The 11,989-nt window shown below is 42.4% G+C and overlaps 1 protein-coding gene across 1 annotated transcript; it reads left to right on the top strand.

Annotated features, from left to right (window-relative positions):
- Positions 1–276: 276 nt before the first annotated feature.
- On the top strand, positions 277–9,313 carry LOC311124629 (podocan-like; the record flags this gene model as incomplete). The annotated part of the gene is made up of 5 exons (XM_084198741.1): positions 277–490; positions 1,072–1,276; positions 3,931–4,169; positions 4,480–4,628; positions 7,977–9,313. Coding segments are annotated over 5 exons (979 nt in total), but the record flags the coding sequence as incomplete, so codon positions are not given.
- Between the last annotated feature and the right edge of the window lie 2,676 nt (positions 9,314–11,989).

The following is an 11,989-nucleotide window of genomic DNA, read 5'->3' as shown; positions in this document are numbered from 1 at the left end:
TGCCAATAAAGCCCTTATATTGAAATTAGAGAGAGAGAGAGAGAGAGAGAGTGAAAGAGAATGAGAGAGAGAGAGAGAGCGAGAGAGAGAGAGAGAAGCCAGTGGTGAGAGATTAGGTTGAGCTGGTACAACTCAAGAAAATGTCAAAATGGGAGATAAAAGTGAGATTCGTCTATTCTTGGAAAGATAACAACCTGACCTTTAAAGATAAAGAGAAAATCTCACCTCTTCTATATCAAAGATAACGTCACCCTCTCCTCTCCCCTCCCCTCTCAGCCAGTTGACCAAGCTGGAGTATCTGGACCTGTCCAACAACAACCTGAGTGTGGTTCCTCAGGGTCTGCCTCGAGGTCTGATACTGCTACACCTGGAGAAGAACAACATCCGCACTATCCCTGGCGATGCCCTCATAGCCTGCCGTAACCTGGAGTACCTACTTCTGCACAACAACCAGCTACGCTCCCGCTCCATACACCAAGCTGCATTCCATGTAGGCCTACAGCATTACTGAATACCTGGGTTACTTAAGTCCCCCATATGGCCCTATTGCCCCACTTTTATTTAATAGGAAAATAAATATATATGCTTTTTCATATTTTCATGTGTTCAAATACTATATATTTGAGCTTGTGTCTTCATAAGTGAGCACACCTCAGCAATGTATAACTATTTGTACCAGAAAGGTGAGTTCCAGACCTTTCTAAAACTATGCGTCATTACCAGTTATTGTTTATGGCCATCTCATGAAAAATAATTACGTTTGGGTATGTCTATTTAGACAGAAGTCTACATTTTGCCCTTTTTATTCAACTGGTTAAATCTTATACTGTGGATAGTTGAACCGCCACAGGTGTATCCGGCTCGAAGGACCATGAAAAATATGATAGATGGCTATATAGATTGATCTGAAGGCTAGTTTGGTCAGGTTGAACCACCACAGAGTGTTTGGCACAATTGTTTTGATGTTATGATTATCATAATCTTTTGTATCTGTTAAATGAGCTGTGAGAAATGTGAAATGTGCAATGAAATGCGCTTGCAATCACATAAAGAGTTTTCTCTTCTCCCCAGGGCCTGAAGAAGCTACACACCCTCCACATGTACAACAACCAGCTGGAGCGTGTCCCCAGGGGTCTCCCCCGCCGAGCCAAGACCCTTATGCTGCTTCACAACGGCATAAACGAGATCGGACGCAATGACCTGGTGATGCTTTACACCCTGACCGAGCTCAACCTCAGCTACAACCGCCTCACCAGCCCCAAGCTGCACCGAGAAGGTACACCTGTTAATCCTATGTGGAACATAAGGCTTTCACCTATATACAGTGGGGAGAACAGGTATTTGATACACTGCCGATTATGCAGGTTTTCCTACTTACAAAGCATGTAGAGGTCTGTCATTTTTAATCATAGGTACACTTCAACTGTGAGAGACGGAATCTAAAACAAAAATCCAGAAAATCACATTGTATGATTTTTAAGTAATTAATTTGCATTTTATTGCATGACATAAGTATTTGATACATCAGAAAAGCAGAACTTAATTTTTGGTACAGAAACCTGTTTGCAATTACCGAGATCATACGATTCCGTCTCTCACAGTTAAAGTGTACACATGATAAAAATTACAGACCACTACATGCTTTGTAAGTAGGAAAACCTGCAAAATCAGCAGTGTATCAAATACTTGTTCTCCCCACTGTATAAGGAACCAGTCAAAAGTTTGGACACACCTACTCAAAACTATGAAATAACACATGGAATCATGTAGTAACCAAAGAAGTGTTAAACAAATAACTATTTTATATTTGAGATTCTTCAAATAGCCACCCTTTGGCTTGATGACAGCTTTGCACACTCTTGGCATTCTCTCAACCAGCTTCACCTGGAATGCTTTTCCAACAGTCTTGAAGGAGTTCCCACATATGCTGAGCACTTGTTGGCTTTCCTTCACTCTGCCGTCCGACTCATCCCAAACCATCTCAATTGGGTTGAGGTTGGGGGATTGTGGAGGTCAGGTCATCTGATGCAGCACCATCACTCTCCTTCTTGGTAAAATAGCCCTTACACAGCCTGGAGGTGTGTTGGGTCATTGTCCTGTTGAAAAACAAATGATAGTCCCACTAAGCCCAAACCAGATGGGATGGCGTATCGCTGCAGAATGCTGTGGTAGCCATGCTGGTTAAGTGTGCCTTGAATTCTAAATAAATCACAGACAGTGTCACCAGCAAAGCACCCCCACACCATAACACCTCCTCCTCCGTGCTTTACGGTGGGAAATACACATGCGGAGATAATCCGTTCACCCACACCGCGTCTCACAAAGGCACCAAAAATCTCCAATTTGGACTCCAGACTAAAGGACACATTTCCACCAGTCTAATGTCCATTGTTCGTGTTTCTTGGCCCAAGCAGGTCTCTTCTTCTTATTGGTGTCCTTTAGTAGTGGTTTCTTTGCAGCAATTCAACCACGAAGACCTGATTCACACAGTCCCCTCTGAACAGTTGATGTGGAGATGTGTCTGTTACTTGAACTCTGTGAAGCATTTATTTGGGCTGCAATTTCTGAGGCTGGTAACTCTAATGAACTAAGTAACTCTGGGTCTTCCATTCCTGTGGCAGTCCTCATGAGAGCCAGTTTCATCATAGCGCTTGATGTTTTTTGCGACTGCACTTGAAGAAACTTTCAAAGTTCTTGAAATTTCCCGTATTGACTGACCTTCATGTCTTAAAGTAATGATGGACTGTCGTTTCTCTTTGCTTATTTGAGCTGTTCTTGCCATAATATGGACTTGGTCTTTTACCAAATAGGGCTATCTTCTGTATACCCCCCCTACCTTGTCACAACACAACTGATTGGCTCAAACGCATTAAGAAGGAAAGAAATTCCACAACTTAACTTTTAAGAAGGCCCACCTGTTAATTGAAATGCATTCCAGACGACTACCTCATGAAGCTGGTTGAGAGAATGCCAAGCGTGTGCAAAGCTGTCATCAAGGCAAAGGGTGGCTATTTGAAGAACCTCAAATATAAAATATATTTTGATTTGTTTAACACTTTTTTGGTTACTACATTATTCCATATGTGTTATTTCATAGTTTTAATGTCTTCACTATTATTCTACAATGTAGAAAATAGTAAAAATAAAGAAAAACCCTTGAATGAGTAGGTGTGTCCAAACCTTTGACTGGTACTGTATGTATGGCAATGTTTTGTTGTGTTGTGTTATATGCTGTACAGGAAGTGTCTATGTGAATCCCTTATGTCTAATGTTAGATGACTCTTGCACTATGTACTGTTTGTCATGTTTGTGATGTGCTGTATGTCTATCTACGTGAATATCAGCATGTATACTGGCATGCAGTATGAAACAGAAATTGATTAAAATAAAGTCTTCATCATCATCTACTACAAGACCATGGTGCTTGCCTATGGAGCTGTGAGGGGAACGGCACCTCCTTACCTTCAGGCTCAGATCCTACACCCAGACGAGGGCACTACGTTCATCCCCCTCTGGCCTGCTAGCTCCCCTACCTCTACAGAAGCACAGTTCCCGCTCAGCCCAGTCAAAGCTATTTGCTGCACTGGCACCCCAATGGTGGAACAAGCTCCCCCACGACGCCAGGACAGCGGAGTCACTGACCACCTTCCGGAGACACTTGAAACCCTACCTCTTTAAGGAATACCTGGAATAGTATCAAGTAATCCTTCTACCCCCCCTCCCCCACCCCCCCATAAAAAAATAAGAAAAAAAGTGGTTGTCCCACTTGCTATCATAAGTTGAGTGCACCAATTTGTAAGTCGCTCTGGATAAGAGCGTCTGCTAAATTATGTAAATGTAAAATCATCATCAAAACTGATATGTCAGCTCAGGCAATGGTTAAATATCTCTATTGTGACATATTCTAATGAAACCTCATTGGTCATCAAGCTTTCAGGAAGCTGCGTCTGCTGGAGACCTTGGATCTGTCAGGGAACGCCCTCCACTCCCTGCCCCTGGGGCTTCCCCGCTCCCTGCAGGTCCTCCGGGTGAAGGACAACCAGCTGACCTCCATACCAGAGGGGGCGCTGCAGGGCATGTCCAAGCTCGGGGAGATCCACCTCAGCCACAACCAGCTCAAACTAAACTCCATCTACCAGGGAGCCTGGATGGAGCTCAGCGCTCTGACGGTGAGACCGGGTGATTGGGGTGTGTGATGTGGAGGGGAGAGGGGAGTGGGGAGAGGGGGTGAGGTAGAGAGGGAGGTAGAGGATGCATGTTGCCTTTACACATAAGTAACACCTCACCTCACCATTACAATCTGCCTGATCCCCTCAACCCCTCCTCTCCTCTCAGTTTACTGAACCTACATGTTTTCTGTGTGATAAAGCTGGCTGCTGGCTCTGTCCTTCAGCTGTTGGACCTGTTGCTTAGCACTCTGATGGTGTAAAAGGGCCTAACAAATACAAGGTGATTGATTTAATTGATGTGTTCATCCAGACATTGGACCTGTCCAGTAACCAGCTGTCCCATGTCCCCTCTGACCTGCCTGAGTCTCTGGAGTACCTGTACCTTCAGTCTAATCGCATCAGCACTGTCCCTGCCACTGCCTTCGAGGGCACTCCCAACATCAAGGGCATCTTCCTACGGTGAGAGACTTAACACCAGAAACACACACGCACCTGAACCCTTTTCTCAAACCCACAGCTCATGTACAGTAAGTTCAAGTCCCAAAATCAAATGCGAGTATCAATCAAACTCTCTCAAATCACCATATACACACCATATACACACACACTCTGACTTCACTATGGTTATTAGATAACGACTATTCAACCTTCATTCAACTCTTGACCCCTTCCATTAACTCAGAGGCCCAGCGTTCTCCTCTCCACTCCACTGTTCCATCCGTTTCTGTAGCATTGTTTCTGAATGAGACATTTCTGTCCTTCTACTCAGCTCAAATCATCACCATTCATCCTCTACTGGGAGTGTGTGACTACATCCTTTTGATTGATGCCAGCTGTAAGACAGAGCCACATAGCCCCTAGTCTACTGCGTATATGGGAATAGGGTGCCATTTGGGACGTAGCCCCAACCCAGGGCTCTGATGGATATTTGGTTGATAGTTCCCTCATCATCCTTACGTGAGTTTATTTTCAGTTTGGACCTGATCTATGCTGTGCTGTGCTGAGGAGACTTATGTAACGGACACAGAGGAGGAGGAGGGAGCTGCTGACGGAACAAGTTGTCCTGCTTTACCTCTGCGTTGACTGCACTCATAAAAATATCCTACACATATACACTATGTAAATTACCCATCAGGTGTTCTTGTTTTGTAATTGATCTACTTTCCTAAACTCTCTTAATTATCTGGTTGGGTTATGAAATGTAAATTATGTAAATTAATCAGGTGCTTTTCTAAAACTCAGCAAATTTGTTTGATTGGGTGCATGCAATCTCATCCATTGATAACCTACAAGTAAAAGTCACTGTTTCATTTGGGTCTAAATTCTTGTTTATCTGTTTTTCTCTCTTGGAAGATAATGCAGGATAGAACAGAACAGAACTCATGGTGGTAAGGTTTTAAGGATACTCCCGCTGTGTCTAGATCTGTTTCTTGGCTTTTACTATTGATTAACCTCTATGGGATCGGTGTCCCGTATACGGCACTGTTGAGCTAATGTGCGCTAATGTGATTAGCATGACTGTTGTAAGTAACAGCAAACTTTCCAGGACAGAAAGCTTAAATTCTTGTTAATCTAACTGCACTGTCCAGTTTACAGTAGCAATTACAGTGAAGAAATACCATGCTATTGTTTGAGGAGAGTGCACAACAACAAAAAACGTATCACAGCAACTGGTTTGATTCACCTCTGAAGGTAAATCATGTACTTACATTCAGTAATCTTGCTCTGATTTGTCATCCTAAGGGTCCCAGAGATAAAATGTAGCATAGTTTTGTTTGATAAAATCCATCTTTATATTCAAATGTAGGAGCTGGGTTCTACAGTTTGAACCCCTACTTTCTCTGGCTCTACACCCACCCCGCCCGGCCATCTAGATGTGTGAAAGTTAGTATATAAGCTAATGATCCATCATGTATGACATTTTGTATTACCATATCATTTTTGTATGTTCTCTATAGGTATGTACTTGAAAATGTATCAATTGACCAATTCGGAACATTTGGGCAGACTTGATACAAAATAGCCCAGTATTGCAATGCTTCGCTGGATCAATCTGAAACTTTGCACACACACTGATGCCATCTAGTGGCCAAAATCTAAATTGCGCCTAAACTGCAATATTATATTGTGGCCTTTCTCTTGCATTTCAAAGATGATGCAAAAAAATAATAATTTGAAAACGCATGTTTTTTTGTTTGTATTATCTTTTACCAGATCTAATATGTTATATTCTCCTACATTCATTTCAAATTTCCACACACTTCAAAGTGTTTCCTTTCAAATGGTATCAAGAATATGCATATCCTTGCTTCAGGTCCTAAGCTATAGGCAGTTAGATTTGGGTATGTCATTTTAGGCGAAAATTGAAAAAAAGGGTCCGATCCTTAAGAGGTTAAATCACGTCAATGATTGGATTTCCAACTAAAACAGATTGGATCTGCCAACTAGTTTTCTCTTAGTTTCCATCCTTCTGTCCTCTTCTGACATCTTCCTTGTCTGTGGGCGGGGCTGGGTCCCAAAACTCTAAACCAGTAACATCCTTGTCTCCTCATCTGCTTGCTACAACTGGTCTGAATAGATACTGGTATATGTAGCTGACTAGGTTAGTATCAGTTTCCATCATATTACTTTACCTCTTAGACCTCTAATCATTTCAGGACAATTTGACCAAGTGGTCAGTTTGGAAAGTAAATTGTCCAAGACTGGTGGGACGCTGGCCTGAAGGTTTGTTGGGTTGGTTTAGAGACAGTTGTTTTTTTCAGTTGGAGTCTGAATGACTGCTCTAGGCTGTTTTATCAGCTCAAGGACTTTACAGGCCCTGACCTCATCCAGCCCACTCTGTCCTCCAGCCTGTTGGTCTCTTCATGCTGTGGGGTCAGCCTCAGCAGCTGCTGAAGTATCACAGCAGTTAGAAACGCTTGTTTTTCCACTAAATCCGTCCACAGCTGTGGGAGCTGCTGGCCTGTGCCAATTTACAGCGTCTGGAATGCTGTATGGGTTCAGTGGGGGAGGGGGAAGGGGATTTGTGTGCTTGTTTGTGTGTGTGTGCACATATGTTTGAGTGTTTGTAGCTTATGCATGCATCTGTTTACATTGAGTGTGTGTGTATATAATGTGTGTGTGTGCGCATGTGAGTGTGTCTGCACATGCATGTGTGTGTAGGAAGTGTGATTGTCTGGGACAGATAATGAGTGTATTATAAACTAAGATGGGTCCACTTCACTGACACTCAAGACATTGGCTTGATTGGGATAACATGGTGTCATGTCCCCTTGATGCAGTACAGGGAGTATCAGGGTGTTTACTAACTCAATAGAACTTTGAAAGGAAGGCAAAACAGATGAGTCATAGACAGAATAGCATACAGACACTCTGATTGGGTAAGACCACGTACTGTGCTGATTTACTTACTGAATCTCAGCGTCTGATTTGTTTACATCACATGTTGTGCCGGTCCTTATGGACAATGTCCATATCGGATTGGTTCTCATAATATGCTTGTTCAGATTCTAAACACAATGTTCTATCAGTTAGCAGCTCTTGCTGTGCTGGTTTACACATCAAACTCCAGCATCTGCACAGCCATCATCACATATTGAGAATTTCAGCGCCTGATTCCTTTTGTTATGATTAGTTGCTTGTTGTAAAGGATGCAGGTCTAGGATCAGACCCTCCAGTCCATATAATCTTATTCATGATCTAATGATGATCTAAAAGGCAAAACTGATCCTATATGCACTCCTACTATGAGACAGTTTGTGAATACGGGCCCTGATCCCCTGGTCCTTTGCTCTGTCCCCCTCTCAGGTTCAACCGTCTGTCAGCCAACTCTGTGAAAGAGAGCTCCTTCAAACACCTGACCAACCTGCGGGTGCTGGACATTGGCCACTTGAGTCACTCCGGACCCTCCGGACCCCCCTTCGGACGAGAGGAAGAGGAGGAGGAAGAGATAGAGGAAGTGGGAGAGGGATTTGCTTAATAAGTTTAGCCCATGGACACAAGCTGCTTGAATGATCGGAACCAAATGTTGCAGTTGTTTAGGATGCCATCCCAAAGTCCTGTTCTTTTGAACGTACAGAAAAATGTATTTTTGCAATAGATCAGACTCAATTCTAAAATGTAAATTAAACTATGAATGGATGGGGAAAGTGGTATTTTGTCCCATTTCATATAGTGGTGAATTGCAGATGCACATATTTCTGGTGCAGGATACCAGATGAAATGGTATTTTTGTTTGTTGTATAATTTTTCTGGCCTTTGCTTGTCAATGCAATGACAGATACAGTTGATTTTTGCGCTTGAGTCTTTGACTGCATCCCAAATGGCACCCTATTCACTATGGGCCCTAGTCAAACGTAGTGCACTATATAGGGAATAGTGTGCCATTTGGGATACAACTTGTCTCACCACCACTTTAGTGGAACCAGGAAGAAAGACAAAGTCAGACCTGTCATATGTTGATCATACTGTATGAGTCCCATCTCTGAACTTTACTGTGTGCTAGCTGTGTCACCATACAAAGAAGATTATGTTGAGATTTGAAGTTATTGTCATCAGTTCTGAGCCTGTATTCATATAGCTGTAGGATCTTCATTTGATCACCCTGTTGCAAGATAACTTTCCTGCAATGCAGGCTAAACTGATCCTAGATCAGCACTCCTACTCTGAGACTCTTTGTGGATACTGGCTCTGGCTGTGATTGTGTGTCATGGCCTGGTAAGACAGTCTGGCTTTATGTCATTCTGTTATTCTTATATCATCATTAACACAAGTTCCGTGACTGTGTCACAATCTCCTCCCTCGCTCAGTCTACCAGGAGCTTGATCCATGCTGCTAATCTAATGCCTTGCTTTAATCCAGTCTTGTTTTACAAAGATAATGATTGCAAATATTTGTATATGGTTTCTGAAAAACTCATGCTATGAACCAATGCATTTCTATGTATTGCACCTTCGGATTTATGCGTATAGTTTCACCTAGCAATCCATGATTTGAAAAATTATTAAATATTTAAAGTATTTTCCTTTACATCGATGGAAAAATAAACTTCATGCATGAACAGGTTTCTGAGCACACCACAATATTAAGCATGAAATGTATATAAAATGCCTTTTTTATTTATAAATAAACTTTTTTTTATGTCAGCATATTAACCAAAAACATTGAGCAAATTTAAATCATGACAGAAAAAGAAACAGAGACAATCCAGATTGTGGTTTTGAACAACGTTCAAACAACGTTTCACAAGACTTTTCACATGTTCAAGTAATCCAACTATTAATTTTGTCTGCTTCCAAAATGGCACTCTACAGTATATCCTATGGGACCCTGGTCAAAAGTGGTGCACTATAGGGAACAACAGTAGAAATGGCTCAAATGACACAGGTCAATGAAGTCTGCCACCAGTCTGCCATCAGTCTGCCACCAGTCTGCCTGTCTGCCACCAGTCTGCCTGTCTGCCACCAGTCTGCCTGTCTGCCCATCAGGGAAATCTACAGACAAGACATGTACTTTATCCTCCTGCTATTTACCCTTAATCCAACTCTACTACTACATCCAATCTAAAAGAGAGCAAAAGAAAAGGCGGGATCTAGGGAGGCGGGAAAGTAATTGAGAACAAAACAGGGTAATATAACAATATAGAGATAAACAAATGTGAGTGAGTGAGGTGGAGAGACATTTCACAAAAAATGCCTGCCATTTACTGCTCCCTGAGACAAATCCAATATTTTACTCAGTGGGTAAAATAGGCTAATTCACTTGGGCCAATTTGCTCTGCCTTGTCGAAGCAATTTGGAGAGACAGAATAATTTTCTGTTGAATTACACCATCATTGATCTCTCTAAGGATTGTGGATATATTGTATGTTCAGGGCTGGGCGGATGGAATGTAAAGGCATCGTTCCTCAACACACCATAAACAGCAGAGAATTACTCAATTGGTGTGTTAATCATAGAGCGATGAGAAACATGCGAGCAGAGCAGAATCCTGAGCCCAATGCTGCATGACACACTCATTAGAATGTCACAGCCTCTTAGGTCCACAGTTCCTATGATTCTACAGTTCTATATTCCAGTTCTATATTCCAGTTCCATATTCCAAACAACATCCTCTGTGATGACAGGCCAACGGATGCTCTGCGAGGTCTCTGTGACCGAGCGGAATAAAACGCTGGATGTTGTGACTGTTTTGTTCAAGACTGCCGATTATACAAGGGCTGAGTTAGTTCTAGGAAAATATATACAATGGAAAGAAACACATGATAATCTATTGTAGTTGTGTATGACATAAGAGACTAGCATTGACATACTTGTAATTGATGGCCACTTTGCACAGAAAATGATGACTACCATTTAGTACAAAACAACAGGTAACCCAACCAACCAACTAACGAATCATGTCTCGTTGTAAGCATCACCTCTATTCACATTTCATTTAAACGCTATATCTTCAAAAAAAGAAAAAAGTTAAATGGACAAAGCATTACAAATAATGTAACCTTGGTACATCAGTGCACAAAAAGATTGAGAAGCCTTCATCTATAAAATAACATCAATGGTATTTCATGATCAGTAGCTAGGTGTTTAGACCTTGAAAAGTCCCCCCCCCCCCCCCCCTCATTGAATCAGCCCAGCACCACCGGCTTTGTTAAGGCAAAAAATAAATACAAAATTAGATTAAATAAAAGAGAAGAAGAAAAAGAGAGAAGGGGGCTTTTTTGAAAGATCAATGTCTCTCAGATTTGATTTAGCCAGCAGATCCGACCCACTTTCTTACAGCTGCACTAGGGTCGGACAGCATTGCTGTGTATAATAAGACACTGCGGAGCCGCCCCTACATATGGCTCGGAAAACATACCTCAATCCAGGGATGAGAAATGCGTTGTACTCCGAATTGTCCCATTATCCCAACTGTTACACCGAGAAGATTGAACGACTGCTAGTTCTTTCCGAGCCATATCTCGCGCCGGCTCCGCGGTGTCAATGTACACAGGAATGCTGTCTGACCCTAGTGCAGCTGTAAGCAAGTGGGTCAGATCTGCTGGCTAATTAGATTTCTGACATCTTGTCTTCCTCTGTCTTTTCTGCTCAGTTTCATGACAAAGAGAGCTGTCTGATTAGCTTATTTGATGTTGCAGACAGTGACAGTAGCGAGAGCCACAAACCTTACTCATATGGTCCGTTTGCACTCTAGCAGAAATGTTGCTCAGGATGACAATAAAAGTATCAAGAAATAAATATTGTAAAATTGAAATATCAAAGACAATGCCTACGTACCTCAAACAATACAAATAGTATTACAAGTATGTACACATTTGTAAGAGTGGAAAGAGTTATTCCACCTTGCAGAGTGTTCACAGGCCCACACACATACAGTAAGTGCACACAGACTGAGCATCTCCTGGGATGTACAGGTAGGTGGGCATGTGTGTACAGGTAGTCTGGAAAGTAAACAGTGTGTACAGGTAGTCTGGAAAGTGAACAGTGTGTACAGGTAGTCTGGAAAGGGAACAGTGTGTACAGGTAGTCTGGAAAGGGAACAGTGTGTACAGGTAGTCTGGAAAGTGAACAGTGTGTACAGGTGGTCTGGAAAGTGAACAGTGTGTACAGGTGGTCTGGAAAGTGAACAGTGTGTACAGGTGGTCTGGAAAGTGAACAGTGTGTACAGGTGGTCTGGAAAGTGAACAGTGTGTACAGGTGGTCTGGAAAGTGAACAGTGTGTACAGGTGGTCTGGAAAGTAAACAGTGTGTACAGGTGGTCTGGAAAGTGAACAGTGTGTACAGGTGGTCTGGAAAGTAAACAGTGTGTACAGGTAGTCT

The sequence above is a fragment of the Coregonus lavaretus genome (genome assembly GCF_964263955.1).
Source record: "Coregonus lavaretus genome assembly, contig: HAP1_SCAFFOLD_6697, whole genome shotgun sequence".
Lineage (NCBI taxonomy): Eukaryota > Metazoa > Chordata > Actinopteri > Salmoniformes > Salmonidae > Coregonus > Coregonus lavaretus.
This window is presented reverse-complemented; position numbering and strand designations above follow the sequence as displayed.